Genomic DNA, 19,468 nt, shown 5'->3' with positions numbered 1-19,468 from the left:
AAATAAAAAGAAACCTGCTTTCCGTAATATCCCACCTTCTTTTTCAACAAATGAAGTTTAAAAAGGGTGACCAATATTACCAAAACTACATTGTTTACTAGCACGAATAGTTTTATTGACTTGTAAAATATATAGACACATTTATGGGAACGTATAATGTATCCAGGGTAGAAATAAGTATATCATAGACACATTATTTCCTATTACATAATTTTCGCAATTGTCTTTGCGTCTCAAAACAAATCCACAACCAAAAAATATTTCACGTTGGCTGTCTGCTTACTGAGGGTAGCAACGGTAGCCCTGAATCTCTGGTAACAGAAGCAACTTGGTTAACTTTGTGTAATGCTACACACTTCCAGGAGTTGTTCTATTGCAGTATAATGGACGATTAAATAATCCTTACATGAATATTTTCTATGCGTGATTGGTAAATGCTGAATCGAGATTTACTTTTTGGATACATCGAAATATTATAGCCAGAAAATTTTAACTATCAAATGGAAAATAGTGAAAGCGGAGACGATCTAGGTAATTCCTTCCTGACAGGTGACGGATCATACATTGTCCATGGAGAAGCCGATGGTAGGGACTAGTTGTTTTTCTTTGAATGAACTCTGTATTGAGTACTAAAGAATATTAATTGACATAATTTTTAACACAGATGACGCCGACGCAGCTCTTACTGCCGAAAATACGGACGATTCCAACCACGACGGTGGCGATAAACTTTCTCATCCACTGAGAGAGCAGGACAGGTTTCTTCCTATTGCCAATGTGGCAAAAATTATGAAGAAAGCGATACCAGAATCTGGGAAGGTAAGGTTTGAACAACATCGCAGAAGAAATTCAATGTAGTTCATCGGTTTCTGGTACTTAATGGAGACTTAGACGCTACTGCACTTAGATAAACTTCCACAGTTTTGTGTGAAAAATATCTGCAGTAAACCAGACTCTTCGATTTAAATGTAAAGCATCTCATGTTTATCAATAGGCCAAATTTTTTAGCTAAGATACAGAGATGAGATTTTTACTGCCATTTTATTTTTGATAGTTAATAATGTTGCCATTGCGTCTGGTGTAGCCTCTTGTGAGTATTATTTATTTTCGTTTTTACATTGACAACGGATCTTGCCATCTTGTTGTAAGTACAAGCAAAAAAATGTGAACTAGCTTGGCCTTTATAACAATTTCACAAGTATTGTTTAAAATTATAGATAAATTTGTAAACATTCACACTTATAGTACCAAGTAATATAAAATTGCGATTAAATTTCAATGAATAAGCGTTTGTGTAAACAAAAGAAACCATTGTTAGCCAGGCTTGATATCAAAAGTTTATGTTCACAGTAATTTTTGAAATATATTCTGTGAAGAACACATAATTTTATTTGTTATTCATAATAGACGGTAGCAGCGCGACTCCTATTTTTTTTAAATATTTAAAAGTTTAGTTCTCATTTACTTCTTGAAGTGTGTGTGCTGTTAAAGTACCTTTAAATAATATTGATAAGCTATGTTTCAATTCATCAAAGGGGCGGTGTGTAAAAGGAAGGGTAGTATGAGCACTGTATCTTTGCCCATCAGAATTCCTAAGTGGTATATTAAATAATGGTGAATTAATATTTATCAGAAATGCATAGAAATCACATTATTTGATGGACTTGATGCTTGATTTCATTTGAAAATTAAAGTTGGTGTCGTGAGGCAGTCCATAAATGTTTAATTCTATTTTTCCATGCATATTTTTAGATAGCTGGATCTTGTTTTGTTGCTCTTCCTCAAATAATTGGCAATGAGTTATCGCGCTGGTTGATCAAATAAGTCCATAATAAAAGTCCTAATTTGGCAAAAAACAAATTCTCTTCCATCAAGACAATGCTAGAGTGCACACCTGCACAGTTTCAGTGGTTAAAATTGTGATGTTAAAGTTTGAATTACTACGGCATCCATGGTATTAATTTAGTTTTTCCCCCAGTCACTTTTTTATTTCCAAATTTGAAAGAATGGTCAGACAGCAATCTATGCACATGGAACGATGGGGTCACTGCCAAACAAGATGCCTGTTTTTAGGGACATCCAAAATCCTACTTTTTGGATGGCTGGAAAAAGATTTTTTTCAGGATCCCTACTTGAATTGCTTTGCGAAGAGCACTTTAAGTGAGTATGTTGTCTGTAGGATGGGACCTCAAACTGCAGACCCCTATTGTTACACATTTTGTGCTTTTCGTAAAGTGCAGGGCAAATGCAGACTCCAGTTTTCCATCCACCCTTCCTCCTTTCCCATCCATCCCTAGTATCACTAATGACCTCGGATGTTGATCGTCTCCCTTAATCTGCTTCCGCTTCTAGTTCTCAAGTAGAATGTAGTTTCCCTGTGAACATTGCCAACACTGCTTGGCTACCAAAATAAACACCATCAACTCTCAATCCGGAACCTTTGTAAAGAAGAAGTTCCTTGACTTCAGAGACATATCCGAGGTTGTCACCACCAATATTTCAGTGACAGTTTCTCCAACAAATCTGGTTAACCTATGAGCATTTTAATGATCTAAAACTTTCATATATTTAATGGAATATTAAGTCAGATCGCCTTAGTTCAACTATGTTTGAATAGTAATCTTTGAGAATAAGTAATAGCATCTGCAGAGTTCAACCTTTGAGAACTAATCATTTTTCCTATGCTAGCAATTTGAATGTAATGCTTTGAATTCCACACAAAAAGCATATTTTTTTAACTTATGCCATCATGGTGGCTTACAATAATGCCTGTGCTTGTGTTGATTAGTTGTTAGTTTTGATGTTGTCTCAAAAAATTATATGAAGGCTATGAAATACTGCATAGTTGATCCAAGATAGATGGAAAGAATATATGGAAGCACTGTATAGTGAAGTACTTAGGCCAACAAGGTTAGACAATTCATTTATGAGAGAGGGATCTGGGTGGAAAGTTTTCTGAGATCAGTATTAGTTCCTGTAGCAAAAAAAGTTGAGGCTACATCATGTGAGGACTACAGAACAATAATTTAGATATCCCACGCAGCTAAAGCTGTTCTCAGGATCATCAACAAAATGACAGAGAGTAGGGCAAATGATTACTTTGGGGATGATCAGTTTGGGTTTAGGAAGGGGAGAGGAATGTGCGATGCAATTGCCATAAAGAGATCACTAATTGAGAGGAATATAGAAAACAATCGGGACGATCCTGCTTCGTAAACGTGCTTACTCATTTCATTGTAGCAAAAAAAATTCTAGAATATTGAAGTATTGTAACCGTAGAAAAATTGTTGTCCTTCCTTAGAAATAACAATGGAATATTAAAATGTTATGTCGCATTACAGTGACTATAATTAAAATACTATCATTATTTTATTATTATTACAGTGTTGAAGCTTCTAAAACTTTGTAATGAGTATAAATAGATATTTGGAGGAGCTATTGAAAACATTATTAAAGTTTTCTTGAGTGTTCTTTCATTTAGAATTTGAATTTCTGAAAATGGAATGGAGTACTGTTAATTTTATTTTTCCCCGATTTGCAGATTGCAAAGGATGCGAGAGAATGTGTCCAGGAATGTGTCTCGGAATTCATAAGTTTCATCACGAGTGAGGCCAGTGACCGGTGCCACATGGAGAAACGGAAAACGATTAACGGAGAGGACATCCTCTTTGCCATGACTAATCTTGGCTTTGACAATTATGTCGAGCCCCTCAAGTTGTACTTGCAGAAATATAGAGAGGTAAATACTCAGGATGTTGATGGTAATTTGCTGGTTGTCCAAACAAATATTGGTTTTTTTTGATGGAATTTTTAAGAGTGCTCTGTGTATTTAGGGGGCTTGGTAGTCCAGTTGGTAGAGCCCAGGGCTCTGACCATAATCAAACCTGAGTGTCCTGGTTTGATTTTGGGTGTCCCTCTGGGCACACTCCACCTCACCCAGACTGAGCACATTTTTCAGAAAGGAACTCTTTCATATGCTGTAGAGCTTAGCGTTAGGTGATCTCCCTCCTCAAAACATGATACATTTTTTGTCCCATGATCAAGTAGTTATGGGCACGTCACCCATGTCATAAGACACATCGGAATACAAATATATCAACGGAAATAAAGATGTTATCTAGTTCAATAGTTTTTACATAATGCAATATGATGATCATCATGCATTAGTAATCACATATTAGTAAAATATAATTACATCAAATTTAAAGAAAATCATTAATTGAATGAAACATTTTACAAGTTTGAAATGCAGTGGAATCTTGCTTAAAGAGCATAATACATTCTGGAGTATTATTCTTAAAGCGAAACAATTTTTCTCTTATAAATTAAGATAAATAACAATAATGTGTTCCATGCCAAAAACAATATGTAAGACTTATTCATCCATTGTTTGGGATCGAGAATCATCTTTTCTTCTATTGTGGAATGAACCAACGTTGAGTACAAATTGATTTGTAGAAAGCGAAGAAGTGCATATCCAATTAAATAGTTTATTATTTATGATGCCAGAGGATACCCAAAAATAACTGGAGTGGTGCTGTGGTTGGCAGAGCTTACATAGTATGCATTTTTTCCACTAGGTGAGCTGTAGCACAACCCGTTTCGAGTTCTAGGAAGGCATTGTTGTTGCCTCGGAGAGTTGTGCTCAGTCACAACAATTCGTATTGTAAAAGCAGTTTCGCAAGCTCCTTGTTTTTCATTGTGACAAAGTTAAGTGAGCAGCGTGCTGCTGATAAATTTTGCTTCCTGCTTGGGAAAAACTCCGCGGAAACTTTTGTGATGTTTAAAGCAGCTTACAAGGATTGCGCTATGGTCAAAACTCAAGTGCAACAACGGCTTTCTCAATGCGAGAGAGCTAGTGTATTTTCAATGGTCCCACCGGGTTAGACTGTTCATCAGGCTTTCTATTTGGAGGTTATAAAGAGATATGCGACAATAAAGGCTGCAAGGACTGTTTTCTTTAATTTTCTTGGTTTAACTGAGGAATTAAATTAACCAAAAAGCAGATTCTGTTTACACTTAGGTATATCTTATTTTCAAAAGAAACTCCCCGTAAAAAATATGTAACAAAAAAGTTATATATGAGGGTTATTAATTAATATGGGACAATAAAGGCTGGAAGGACTGTTCTCTTTAATTTTCTTGGTTCAACTGAGGAATTAAATTAACCAAAAAGCAGATTCTGTTTACACTTAGGTATATCTTATTTTCAAAAGAAACTCCCCGTAAAAAATATGTAACAAAAAAGTTATATATGTGGGTTATTTTTTAAGTTATACGTACATGTATATGCTTGGTTTGTAAAACAATATGTTTGGTAGTAAAAATTTTTATTGGCAGTTTTAGTTTCCTATGAACCTACTTCATTTCACTACATAATCACCAATCACATCGAAGCACTTTTCGTAACGCTGCACCAGCTCCTTTAATCGCTTGGCTAGAAGTTTGCCGCCTGGGAATTGAACCAGTTGATGACAACAGGGGTCTTGAGTTCCTCTTTGTCTTCAAACTGTTGTACACCGAGGCACTATTTCAAGTACAAGGTCAGGCCTGTTGATAGTGGTCCAGAAATGTTCATTCACATTCACGTAACATTCTTTGCTCTTTGTGTTGGTAGGCGTGCATTTTCGGTGTTCACCTTGTGCACAATTTGTGATATCCAAGCTTTTCTGCAACAACCCTGTAAATAGTGGTGGATCTAGCAAGAGGAAATGTATCAGTCAGAGCAGTAATCATTAGTCAGATCGCGTCTATTTTTTCAATAATTTCAATTGGTCTGAATTTTCAAGTCTGCCACTCCACTCTGCATCATTTACATTTGTGCAGCCATTTTTGAAGTCTCCGCGCATTATCCAACCTTTCCTTCAATCATTATTCTAGGTGCATAGACTTAGTACGATTCCCAATGAATCTGGGCGGCTGCTGGCCCTTGTGCACTCAAAAATCAAGTCAAAGCATGCACTTTTCAACTGGCTGGAGCAACTATTTTTACAGACATTGTTATCTGTATTCACTGACACATGCAATGGACTACTCAATCAAAACAATTAGTTTAATGGCTCGGGGAAACAATCAACTTATGGGACTGCATGCGTGCAACTTTGTTATAGCTCACCAATATGAGTCTATCTGGTTCTTATTTACTTCACACTTTTGGCTTGAATCTCTTGACTTAAATCGAGGACCTACTATACTTTACATTGATTTTATGTTATTTCGCCAGTTTTAACTGAAGTCACATGTTAATAATAATTCGTCTCTTCTTTAAGGCTACCAAAGGAGATCGCAATATGAACCTCGGTGAGATCTACGAGGACATGTCTCAGGATACATTTTGTGAGTTTGAAACTTCATATATTTAATGTGTTTTAAATTGATGTTGAGTAATGTGTTACATTTTTAGCAATAAATTGGAAATACTTTTACTATATATCCTTTGTGTATCATAGTTCATTTAATTTTTGATGTTTTTAAGCTATTAGAAGTTGTTTTCTCTGCATTAGAGTGGTACTCGGGTAATATTTACACCCAAAGGTGATTCGAGGCTGCTATCATTTTTATTTGTGACCTGATCTACCTCAGGTTTTTCACTTGTATTCTTTGAATTGCGCAGAGATATAAGACAGAGATAAGGCTTCATTCATCCCTGGTGTGTTTTACTAGTAGTAGTTCTCAGGGGAGGTCTAGGTCACGTGTACCATAAGGGTAGTAGTATTTATGGGAGGCGACCAACAGCTGAGGTCATTTGAGCCATTAGGGATGGATGGGAAGGGAGGAAGGGTGGAGAGAAACCTGGCATCGGCATTAGCCTACTCTTATAATTGATGGTTTCTGGAGTAACTTTATGGAATCGATTCATATTGGAAATGAAAAAATAGTTACTTCGTGATTCCGCGGAAAATGTATTTCGATACCACCTGGGTTTCGACCTTCAACGTCATCTTCAGGTCAACCTGAAAATGATGTTGAACGTTGAAACCCGGGTCGTATCGAAATAAATTTTCTGTGGAATGACAAAGCCTTCTATTTTTTCATTTCATAGCCTACTCTTGTGGAAAGATGCTAAGGGATCCACAGTTTGAAAAGTGTTCTCCACAAAGCACCTCAAGTAGGGTTCAGGATACCACTGTGAAATATTTGTTGTCTCTAGGATTCAAACCCTCTTGGGCCCTCTTGGTGGGGCACCTATACGTTAGTCACCGCACCATCCTGATCGCCCACCATGAGGGAGATGTGTGCAATTTGGTCTGGGTGGAATGTTCAGGAAATGGAGGAAGAGTGGAAAGAAACTTACGAGTGAGTGTTGGTCTACTTACTACTACCTATTCTCATTTTTACCATCCTGTTCCATGGTTTAAGGAGCAGTTTTGCCTACAAAGCATTTATTTTCAAAGCTCATCACCAATGCTGTGATGAAAAAATGCCAATGTAGGTGTTACCTATGAACTGAAATAGAACTGATAGATCTTATTCAAAGTGTTAAGCTCAGAGGTTGCAATGCTAAGATTTATTTTGACATTCACCAATCGGAAATTGTTGTGGTACAGAGTCGATTATTATTTCACCGAAGGAGGCAAGTCATGACGTAATTTGTTGGACCAGTTGTTCTGTTAAATATGAATATAATTAAGGATGTTTCCATTATACATAGCAACATTTATTTGTTTATGACTCACATTCTTTGGCTTTGAGTCATTTATGAACATTGCTCTCACCATGATTTTGAATAAACCAATTTATTTGGGTGTTTTCTGCCCACAATACAGCCAAGGCACTATGAATTTATAACATAAACGTTTTAATATTCTTGTTTTATTGCAAATAGGTCATTCATCAAAAACTCATCCTTTTTTTTTATTTATGGCATATGGGCGCATTTTCTTCTATTGTATGGTGATACAATTTCATTGCCATAAACATGTATATTTATTTTTCTAAGTATACCTACGACATATGGTCTGAATAGTTTCCAGCCTCAGAAAATTTCAGAAAAAATGTCTTATATCTTTGTTAGGTCGGAAACTTTTCAGACCACCCTTGTATATGCAACCCCTTAAGATTAGGACACTGTCACAGGCGTTACCTGGTGGAAGTCTTTCATACTAGGAATAAATAAGGGAAAATTAACTTGACAGATTCCACTAGAATTTTAAATTTATTTCATGACCATGACCTGATGATATTGCCAAGCAACACAACCATGAATGTGAAAAGTAAAAATCTAGCTTAAAGATGAAGTTTTAGCATTAAAGTTCTTGTTGGAAAGTTGTTATTAATCATGTAAATGTAAATAATTGCTACAGGCGTAACTTAAATTAATATTCTACAATTGATATTAAAATATTATTGCTGTTACTCACCCAAAATGTTTTATGGACACAAAATACAATTTCTATTCAAAGTAAATTTTTATATTAAGTACATGTTTTAATATCCACAGACAGACATTTAATGTAAATAAAAATAATAAGCCCTTGCTCTTCTTCAATCACCTCCATAGCTTTGTAAATATGTACTTTATAACCATACCTACGATTGGTTGATTACATTTCATAAGATTGTTGCTGCAATTTTTCATGCATATCTCAAGCAATTCTGAAAACTATGGACAAGTTTGTCAACACTCAATCGTACATAGAGTTAAATTACTTCAATGTTGGCCATATCTTAGAATTGGCCTCATGGCCCAGATGCCATTCAAGGCATTTGATGATTTGGAATTACATCCTGCAGTGCCCAAGCTTCTTCCACCTGAAAGTGTTCAAGCAATTTCCTCTGGAACAAAGGATAGTAATTGTGCACTTGATACTATTAGGAATTGTTTTTTTGAGCTTATGAAATATGTCGAAAATACAAGGGCCTTAGCGCTCACTCTGAGTTAAACAATTCTGGAATACCTAGTTTAAGAAAAATATGCTGCTAGGTGTTACACATTTACAAAGATACTACAAGGAGGGAGGGAGATGTTGAATAATAAGTTTTAACAGTGGAGATTAATGGCCAAAGCGGGGGTCAAAGGGTAAATATATTGATCCCTGATGCCTTGCTTACTCCTGCAAGTCCGTTACTGCTGCATGAAATTGTGTCAAGTGTAGGGTGCAGCAACATAACTTCCTTTGTTTAAAAGCGTTTTGCATTTGAAAAAAGGAAGTTATGTTGCCGCACCCTGTATAAGTGTATAGTCACCTTTCTCATCATTTCGACAATATCCTCGTCTTTCAGTATTCGGGCTAAATCTGGCGAATAGGATGCATGAGGTGGCAATTCAAACTTTAATTCATGAATTTTGGCCATTGCAATAACGGATTTGTGAGCAGGTGCATTGTCTTGATGAAACAACACTTCCTTCTCAGCCAAATTCGGCCACTTTTGAGTGATTTCTTCGCTCTGGCATTGCAGTAAGGTCACATAATACTCACCATTGATATTTTTTCCTTTTTCAAGATAGTCAATGAAAATTATCCCATGCACATCCCAAAAAACTGACTCCATGGCCTTGCGTGCAGATGAAACGGTCTTCACCTTCTTTGAAGGTGGTTCTCCCTTTTGAATCCATTGTTTTGTCTCGGGTGTGAAGTAATGCACCCATGTTTCATTGATGGTTATGAAACGGTGCACAAATTCTGCTTTGTTGCGGTGAAACTTTGCTAAACACTCGATTGATACATCTTTATGACACTGGTTTTGCTCGAGTGTGAACAAACACAGCACCCATCCACCACACCGCTTTCTCAAGTCCAAATTTTTAGTTAATATGCGATGTACCGCACTTTTTGAAATGCCTACTATGCCTGCTAGCTGGTGCACTTTCAGTCGACGATCATCCAGTATCACTTTGTGGATTTTCTTCACCGTTTCTGGAGTTGTCGCCTCATTTGGTCGACCAATGCGATGTTCGTCTTGACAGCTCATACGCCCTCGTTTAAACTCTGCTACCCAATATTTTACTGTTGTAAGTGAAGGAGCAGACTCACCCAGAGTAGAATCCAGTTAAGCTTTGATATTGGTTGGGCTGAGGCCTTTCAAATGAAAGTATTATGTCACATGACAAAGACCAATTTTCTCCATTTTCACAAATTCACTGAAAACATTCACTATTGATGGCTGCCAAACAAATACTAAACAACACCACGAGGGCGGTTCAATAAGTACCCGTGTTAGAAATGAAGAAACCATTGTTTCAAAAACATTTTTTTTTCAACATAGTCCCCTTTTAGAAAGATATACACTTCTCCCATCGTTCCGGCCATTTTTTAACCCCTCTAAAAAATAGGATTTGTCGAACTCTCCAAAATACGCCTCTGTCTCGGCGATAACTTCCTTGTTTGAGCTAAATTTTTTTCCCGCGAGCCATTTCTTCATGTTAGGGAATAAGAAAAAGTCGCAGGGAGCCAGATCGGGTGAATACGGGGGGTGCGGCAGCAATTCATGAGGTAGTTCATGCAGTTTGGCGGCGACAACTCCAGATGAATGTGTTGTCCACCGTGAGCAATCGCGGCACCCTTGGCCCGACAATTTTTTCATCGCCAACTTATTATGTAGAATATTAATTGCCGTTCCGGTCGACACACCCACGGCCTCTGCTACTTTGCGCTCTTTCGTTCGTCGATCAACGAGAATCACGGTGTGGACTTTTTGAATGATTTCCTCGGTAACCACGTATGCCAGGCGTCCTGGTCACTACTCATCAAAAATCCCCACGTTTGAATTTCTTTGAACCATTATCTAACTGTGGTCATACATGGCAAAGTGTCCCCATTAACAGCATCCAAATTTGCTTTTATCTCCTCGCATTTCTTCTGATCCAAAAACAAAAAGCGAATTACCGAACGATACTGCTCTTTTTCCATCTTAGCGAAAATCACGAAACACGTCTCACACTCGAATGGCTGCCAAATCCAAACTAATATTTAAATCAGTCTGAAATTTGTTTCACCGTCATTTGATAGATGGCAGCACACGATGATAACATAAACTTCCCTCAGGAACGCCCTTTGTCCTCAAACACGGGTACTTATTGAACCGCCCTCGTAGCGACTGCAAGCTTGAAACATATGCTTTCTAGATTGCATACTTTCTAATACAGTGATATTTTTCAAACAACCACCCCCATCTCTAGGTCTGGCTGGGTACTTCTGGGACCACCATCGTATGTGTGAGGAACCCTCTCTTTTTGTCATTCGCATCACTTTGACAGTTGTTACTACAGCGCATTTAATGTTTGCAAACATTTGAATCATTACTATGGAGCACTTTGATTTGCTTGATGGTGTTGCACTTTTAAGAGGTGCTTAGTCCTGTTTAAACTTAGTAAGGCTTGATTTGAAAGTGATAAATTACCTTGGTAGTTTAAAAATGATCTCATCCTTGATCTCAATTTTTTTTTAGTGCAAGGGTTGTTTGTAAATTTAATTCAAAAATCAAAACTACTTAATTTTTTCAGATGAACCATTTTTATTTTTCAATATAGCTTCTTTATAGGCTGTAGTAACGTGTTGTCACATGTTACTCCAGTGTGTAGATATCTTCCAAATAGTCCCAACTCTGCAAAATAGGCATTTATTTCTATAACTACCTCTGCATTTGACTGAAACCTTCTACCTGCCTGCCATTTCTTCATTCTTGAGAACAGATAGCAATCCAGAAGAACCAAATCTGGAGATTAGGAGGGATGAAGAATGAGTTCGAGTCATAAATCCATCAAGCTTGTCGCCCAACAGCAAAAGAATGAGCTAGTCCGTTGCCGTGGTTGGAAAAGGACTTCTGTTGGTCATTCATGAATATTTTCTTAAAGCTTGAGTTTGAAATGGCTCACTAATGTTCCGTGGCATGCACCGATAATAGTTTGACCCTTTTCCAAATAGTCAATGAGGATTATTTCTTGTGAATCCCAAAAACAGTCTGCATAACCTTCCCATCTGAAGGAATAGTCTCCTGGCAAACAATTACTGAGACTTATATCGTTTCAGGTTTGTAGTGGTGTGTGTATTTTTTTATTCATTATGATGAAACACCTTATTTCTTTTGGATCTTGCTGAAATATCTGCATATCAAAATTGAAACATGCCACACGATTCAATGGTGGTGAACAATTCGATTCAATGTCGGTGAGCAATTGTGGTCTTGTGGATAGTTCTCATGTCCAATTGTAGCAAAGCATGAAATACGAATTCAGTCGAGATGATTACAGAATTAGCAACGTCATATAACATTATCCTTCTATTTTTCATCTCCCATCTTGTGGGTTTTAGCAATGGCTTTTAGGATAGTGGTCTCCATAGGAAAACCAGAACATGCTGCTTCCCTTGCGCTCATATCTCCTCTCCAAAACTGTTGAAACTATGTACTCATAAACCATTCTAATCCAAGGGACAGATTTGCTATAATGTTTAATACATCCAAGTTTCTCTTTAGTTTCCTGAGGCGATTTGCCTTTGATAAAATAATGCTAAATCAAGGCATGGAATTTCCCTTATCCATTTTTTGGAAATCACTCTAATTTCTTTATTCAAACTAATGCTAAAAAGAGTAATACGAGGGTCATCCGGAAAGTAGTACCCGTTCGTGCCGCATGAAGTGCTGACGACGCGAGTAGCCGCTGGACGAGGTCAGATAGCTTCAGTGGCTTGTCTGCCTTCTCTGAGCCAAGTTGCGTGACGCTAGCATTGCCTGTGTTGTTTCTGTGATTGTTTACAATGTTTAAAAAAATTGAGAACGCCGCCAGTTGTGAAGTGAGGGCAGTGATTAAATTCCTCAATGCAAGAAACGTTCGCCCATGTGATATTCATCGCCAATTAAAGGAGGTGTATGGAGACAATGTAATGGACGAGTCGTCTGTTCGGCGGTGGTGTCGCAACTTCAACATGGGGAGGGGGAACACACACGACGATGAGCGTTCGGAGACACCGTCTGTCATTACAGACCAACTGGTGAGCTCAGTTGACGAATTCGTGAGGAACGATCGGCGCGTCACAATTGATGACATCTGTGAGCATTTTCCCAATGTTTCTCGAACAATTGTTCATGAAATTGTTAAACACCATCTGCATTATGCAAAAATTTGTGCAAGATGGGTCCCTCGCGTATCTCAATGAGCTGGCGGCGAAGGACTATGCAGCAGGAATACAGAAACTTGTCACACGTTATGACAAATGCCTTAATTTGCTTGGAGATTATGTTGAGAAGTAGTTTAAAGTATCCTCTTTCAAATAAAATTTTTTATGTTTGTTAATATTTACTTTTGTGTCTTTATTTCACGAACGGGTACTACTTTCCGGATGACCCTCGTAGATTGATCTGGCCAAAACATTTGGCATCGTCCCTCAAGAGATGCTACTCACTGACTGTATTAACTTCGGTGAACACCAGTAGTGCCATCTTTCTGACTCTGAATGAACTTTTCAAGCTACTCTCACAGCTATCCCTTCTGTTGTCCCTCATTGATCCATGCATCCATACTTCTCAATGACTTCCATCCTTCTCAGGGCTCGTAAAACTTTCCAGGTATTGTATAGAGCATCACAACTCTCATTACACACTTCCATAATTTTCCTTCCATCCTACAATTCCCGTAACACAGCACCCCACTTATCTTTCTCCACCTATTCCATCCCAATTTTATTCTTGACTGTTGACCTCCATCACTCTGTAGAAGTCTCAATCCAAGGTGTTTAAACTTCTTGACAGCTGGTGGCTTTTCTTCCTCTAGTTTCATACAGATGCCTCCCTCATTTTTTTCTGCCATGTACCCCATTCCTCAGACATCTCTTCTGGTTGTTTGTTCTCTGTCTCTCTTCACTGAGAGCTATCTCATTCATAATCACTCTCCATGGTGGTCTGCCCCTCTCATTCCTTTTCAGCACATCCATAATCAGATCAAAGAGAGAGAGGCTGAGAGTTGATTCCCGATGTAGCCCAACTGCTATGGGAAACTGCGACCAACGTTTCTCCTGGCATGGGCCTCTACTCTCATGTGTATACTACTTATTCTTCTTTGCCAGCCTCGCATATTCATGTGGTACATCCACTTCTCATCCGCACCTCCATATCCCCTATGTGCCCACTCTAATTTATGCCTTCTTGAAATCTATAAAAACTGCATTTAGATGTTTTCACTTCTCTCTATTTTTCCATGAACTATCTCAGCACAAATACAGATGCTGTTCCTCACCTACCTCACGCTCCTGCTCTATAACTTTCTGAGGCCACTTTTCACAGATCTTCTTCATGTGTCATTGGTTAAATTCCTCTTAAAGTTTCTAAAATCTTGCTCATGACCTTTTCCAATATATGTATATATATATTAATATGAGTGTACACTCTTTCTTCACTTGTCTGGCATCTTTCCAGCTCCATAATGTTTTGATTAAATCCATATCACATCAATCACATCCCCATCGAAACCTTTCCTGGTTCTAGTCTGATTCTACTGCTCTTCCATTTTTAATCTTTCTGAATGTACACTCCACTTCTTTCGCACACATGCATTGAGCCATTCGAACATTGGCCTCCCCATCTTTGCATCTCTCCTCCCCCTGCGACTTTCCTCTTCCTTTTACCTATCTTAAAATAATCTTTCTCCCTTTCCCTTATATTTTCTTGGCCTGATTCATCCTTCATCTGTTTAATTTATGCAATATTCTCTGATGCCTTGCTCCTTTCTTTAGCTATCCTCGGTAACTTCCTCCTTCCTTTCCAGTTGTCCATTAACTTCTTCACATAATTTCCTTTGTTTGGCTCATTTTATTTTAACTCTGCCACTTAATTCTTTTCTCCCTCTCCCTTGGGTGCTTCTTCCTTTTCCCATCACTTGTTGCCAAATCCATCGCTACTAGTCCACGTTTGCACCCTCTGCAACACTTCCACCGCTTCAATCTTCTTCACTTCCTTTGGATGCTTCCTATGGTAAAGTCAATCCGGCTTATCCTTTCGCCTCACTTGCAGGGAATGAGGTGTTCCTCTTTCTTCTTGGAGTATGCATTAGCAAGTCCATTGAATGGTCTCGTATAATGTCTCCCACCCTCTCCATTTCTTTCACCATAACTCCCATCTTCAGTGCGCCCTGTTTTCTTCCTGGATATCCATGTAGATCACCACCATGATCACTCTTTTGCTATCCAGTTTGCTATTCGTTAGAATATGGTCCAAGTCTCTCCTAAATGCTGGCTACTCCTCCTCCGCACCCCCTTCAGCCTGGGGAGCAGATGCACTGACTACACGCCTTGCCAAAAGCCTCCTTCAACCTCATGCGTGACACTGATCATTTCTTTCTCCTTCACCTTTCTCTTCCTCTCATCTTCTCCACACCAGAATATCCGTCACACCCTTCCACCAGCTCTTGTGCTTGTTTCCCTTCCCACTTGTTTCATGCATGCACTAGACATTCACCTCTTTCTCTCTCTGCTCTTTCCAATCATCATCATCTCAATGTTACGACTTCATAATAGAGGCCAACTGTGAAATTGTGTGGAGCGAATTATCACTACCCCATGTGAAAGCCTCAAAGGCCAACAAACTATTCGTTGGCTGTTTTTACTGTCCTCTCGCAAGTGACTTGAGTGTACTTGAAAGTTGCCTTGACTCAGTGTTTTGGGCCATAAATCTGGGCCCTGTAATTCTTGTGGGTGATTTTAATTTATCTATTCGCTGGGAATCTCCCGCCAACGGCCACCCACTCAATGCCAATGACAAATTTTTTATAGAACACTTTGTAAATGCACTCCAACTCCCACAACACTGTCTCAAGAGCTGCCGCGATACGGCAACCCTGGACTACCTGCTCTTGACTGCTATGCCCAAGGCAATCACCCCCGGCAGAAATATTTTCGACTCCGACCACCAGTCCATTGATGCCCATTTCTTCTTCCGTGGCTCCTGGAAATCCCGCGGGGCTCCTCCTACTTCATCTAAGCCCTTTCTTGCCTGGTCGAAGGTTCACTGGGAGGACGTCAACTCGTCAACCCCTCGACCTTATTCCCTGGGGCATCCTTTCCTCATTCTCCCCTGAAGAAAGAGTGGGCTTCTTTCACGCTGTCCTCGAGGCCATCATGAAAGACTTTGTTCCTCTAGTTAAGCCCAAGACGAAAAAATTGCCCTCATGGTTTAAACAAGATACCCGGGAAGTTTTTCTATACCTATGCAAAATTTGCCCCCACCGCTCACCTGGCCCAGATGCTCTCAGCCCTAAATTTATTCGCAATTGCGCTTCATCCCTCTCACAGCCTTTAGCCATCTTGTTCAATCGCTGTTTTTCCCTGGGAACCTTCCCTCCTCAATGAAAATGCATCAATATCATTCCGATACATAAAACAGGTCCCAAGAATGATGTTTCAAACTATCGCCTTATCTCATTACTTCCAATCCTGTCTTCTGTTTGTGAACGTATCATTCTCAACAGGATTTATTATTTCACCTCTCCCTTTTTATCTTCCCTGCAGCATGGTTTCCTCCCAGGCAGAACATGCCTGACAAATCTTGCTGTCTTTCAGCACCACGCCGTCATGGCAATAGACAAATCAAGTCAACTTGATGCCATCTACCTTGACTTCTCCAAGGCTTTCGACGCCCTGCATCATCAACTCCTCCTTCATAAACTCAGCCAACAGTTCGGCATTCGTGGTATGTTCCGTAGCCTTCTCTATAGCTTTCTCACCCACAGAACCCAGCGTGTGATACTCTCAGATGCTTCTTCCTCTTGGTCTCCTGTCACATCAGGGGTTCCCCAGGGCAGTGTCCTTGGGCCATATCTTTTCAATTTATTCATTAATGATCTTCCTTCCCGACTCCTTTCCTCCCAGGTCCATACACTTCTCTACGCTGATGATTGCAAGATCTACAAGCAAATTAATAAAATTTCTGACTGTACTCACCTTCAACTTGCCTTACATAAAATTTCCCTATGGTGTGATACCTGGAGGCTTAACTTAAACCCTGGAAAATGCAACATCATGACTCTTGCTCTGAAAAAAAACCCCTGATGTTCAACTACTCAATTAACTCCCTTAAATAGAGTAACAACCATGAAAGACCTTGGCATTTTAAATGACCATAAACTAAATTACTCCGACCACATACAGACTGTAAAAAATAAAGCAATGTCCCTACTAGGCCTTCTTTACCCCTTCACAGAAATTAAAGATCCAATGGCACTCCATTCGTACTTCTCATTAATTGTCCTTCCCATCATATCATATTGCTCCCCCATTTGGTCCACATCATCCCCAACTAACCTTAAATCCCTTGATTGCATCTCTCACTTCTTTACCAAAATAGTCCAACACTGAGTCCCACATCACCGCAATATGTCCTCAAATGCTGTTCTGTCTTCCCTATCCATTTAAAGTCCCCAAAGCTGCAGACTTAAGGCTGATGTAAAACTCCTCCACAACACCCTAAACTCGACTATTGATTGCCCTGAACTTCTCTCTCTCTTCAACTTCAGGATACCAACTCGATCCACCCGCACCCACTCCATCTCTGCCTATTCCTAGAATATCTCTTACCAAGTACTCACCTTTATTTCGCCTCTCCTTCCTTCTAAATTCACTCCCTCACACTGTTTATCCTTTTAACTTATCATGCAACAATTTCACCACCCAAGCTTTATCCCACCTTTCAATAAATTAAAATTTACCCCGGTCCATGCTCGGTTCTCGTTGCTATTGTTATGCTGTTATTTTCTTTTGTCCTCTTTCATGTTTGTTATATTTTTCACTGTAAAGTGGCGCTACTGCTGTATGTGAATAATGTTTTAAAATAAATAATCAGGGGTTGCATTCCTCCTCTAGTTTTTTAACTTTTGTTTGAATAACTTCTTTAGTCAATCCTTTGTTGGTTCCATAACCCTATTCCTTTTTTCCATGGTCTTCAGGTTACCTGATGGCACATGCCCTAGCCGTTTTCTGTTCTTCGGTTTGTCATTATCGCAGTTGGTTTAGGCAGGGAAATTTTCATGGCCTGAATGACCTTCCTGACACCAACCCTTGCCATTTATTCCAGGCTTGGGACCACCACCTTATTGGCCTCACTTGCCCTCATCAGTGGCTGGTTTCTAATGTTTATTTAAAAGATGACCTTAAAGATACACAAAGGACGATGATTACTAATAACTTCCCTAATTGACAATAAGGGTGCTTTTATAACCTTATACAACTTTTCATTCCGGTATGAATATATCATTCATGGGACTATAACAATCTGAGCTCAAATATGTTGTATTAATATTCGGATTACATTGCATGGATCATGCATTGGGGATGAAGTAATGTCTAACCTTTAATGTAGGTAATTCAAGTAGAATGATCCATATCAATGAAACCATCATTCAATAGAGCATAATGTACAAATATGAAAGCATTGACCATGCCCAAAAAAGCTTGTATTTCCAACCGGTTAGATCTGTTATGGATTTTTTAAAACGCTTATCACAAATTAATTGTGCTACAAAGTTTTATGAAATAGATTAGGGCAATGAGAGCACTGAGATCTTAAACTCCCTGCTCTCTCGAGCAAAGAGGTCCATCGCTGGGTACTCTCAGCTTATGCACATCACTGTACATTGCTGGATCAAATATCGTGGGAGCCAAGCAGGGTCTGCATATGCCTCAGAATAAGATGCAGAATCATGCTCCTCTTCCTTGGCTCCTTGGTGTGTGATCAGTGAGCATCCCCATAACCTCCCCCGGGTTGTGGTGTGGTGCATGGGAATGGGACTTGATTGAGGGATCATTAAATCAGAGAACTGACAAACTTTTCATTCTACTTGAGGTATTTTTGTTTAGGCTTAATTTCTGCCATTGTATTTATTCATTAAGACTTGCAAGAGTTCCATCTATTTGGATGAAGTATGTGTGTATGTGCCCCCAACTCATGCCTACCTTTTCATGTTGCAGCTGCCCATGCCTTAGCGGGGAATATTCTGTCCGAGGACCAGAATGGACAAGGGGAGAGTGTGATTTATGCATATCCTGAGCAAATTCAGCAGTTCCAGTTAGGGTGAAGATATTAGAAAATGTATTTTGCTTCATCCATCTTGAATTCAAAAATAACAGTACCATTCCGGAAGTGAAATAATTTTTAATTTTTCTTCATCTTTTTCAATGCTGTGGCCATTGAGAGGGAAGTCCAGTGATGTATTTCTGAGATTAGTGTGCTACTTTTAAAATCTTGCTCGACAACTTCAGATGTCCGATTAAAGCATGAATGAAGAAGCTGCTCCGCAGTGAGAGTGAAAAAAGAGGTTAAATGAAAACTTTGCAATACTTGGATTCCTTAAAGAGTGTATTTCACAAACTGACCAGTAACATGAAAGTGGATTGATTGTGAAAAAAATTTCAAGTGTCATCCTCCAATTAAATGTATTTATTAAAAACTGATTGCTGGTCCAATTATTTCATTTCACCTTCGGATGCGTTACTCTTCTTCCTTTGTCCCATCAGAGCATGGAACTTTTACTAGTGAAATAGACCTC

General features: G+C 38.9%; 1 protein-coding gene across 2 annotated transcripts; it reads left to right on the top strand.

Moving 5' to 3' along the window:
• The first annotated feature begins 95 nt into the window (after positions 1–95).
• On the top strand, positions 96–19,373 carry Nf-YB (nuclear factor Y-box B). Of its 2 annotated transcripts, XR_011701602.1 has the most exons (6): positions 96–585; positions 665–819; positions 3,542–3,739; positions 6,270–6,336; positions 7,151–7,296; positions 18,891–19,003. XR_011701602.1 is itself a non-coding variant. In XM_071589377.1 (5 exons), the coding sequence occupies exons 1-5, from the start codon at positions 501–503 to the stop codon at positions 18,995–18,997; spliced, it is 612 nt and encodes a 203-aa protein (XP_071445478.1). In that variant the 5' UTR covers positions 96–500; the 3' UTR covers positions 18,998–19,373. The 2 variants fall into 2 exon arrangements, 1 of the variants encoding a protein (XP_071445478.1); XM_071589377.1 differs by lacking the exon at positions 7,151–7,296 and having other exon boundaries at positions 18,891–19,373.
• The last annotated feature ends 95 nt before the right edge of the window (positions 19,374–19,468 follow it).

This window comes from Hetaerina americana, unplaced genomic scaffold (genome assembly GCF_022747635.1).
Source record: "Hetaerina americana unplaced genomic scaffold, ioHetAmer1.1.p SCAF_37, whole genome shotgun sequence".
Lineage (NCBI taxonomy): Eukaryota > Metazoa > Arthropoda > Insecta > Odonata > Calopterygidae > Hetaerina > Hetaerina americana.
This window is presented reverse-complemented; position numbering and strand designations above follow the sequence as displayed.

What these genes read in the sequence shown, in the direction of transcription:
- Nf-YB (XM_071589377.1), top strand. Translation starts at nt 501, where the DNA reads ATGGAAAATAGTGAAAGCGGAGACGATCTAGGTAATTCCTTCCTGACA. An exon ending in ACTTGCAGAAATATAGAGAG is followed by an intron (nt 3,740 to 6,269) that starts GTAAATACTCAG and finishes CTCTTCTTTAAG; the next exon opens with GCTACCAAAGGAGATCGCAA. An exon ending in CATGTCTCAGGATACATTTT is followed by an intron (nt 6,337 to 18,890) that starts GTGAGTTTGAAA and finishes TTCATGTTGCAG; the next exon opens with CTGCCCATGCCTTAGCGGGG.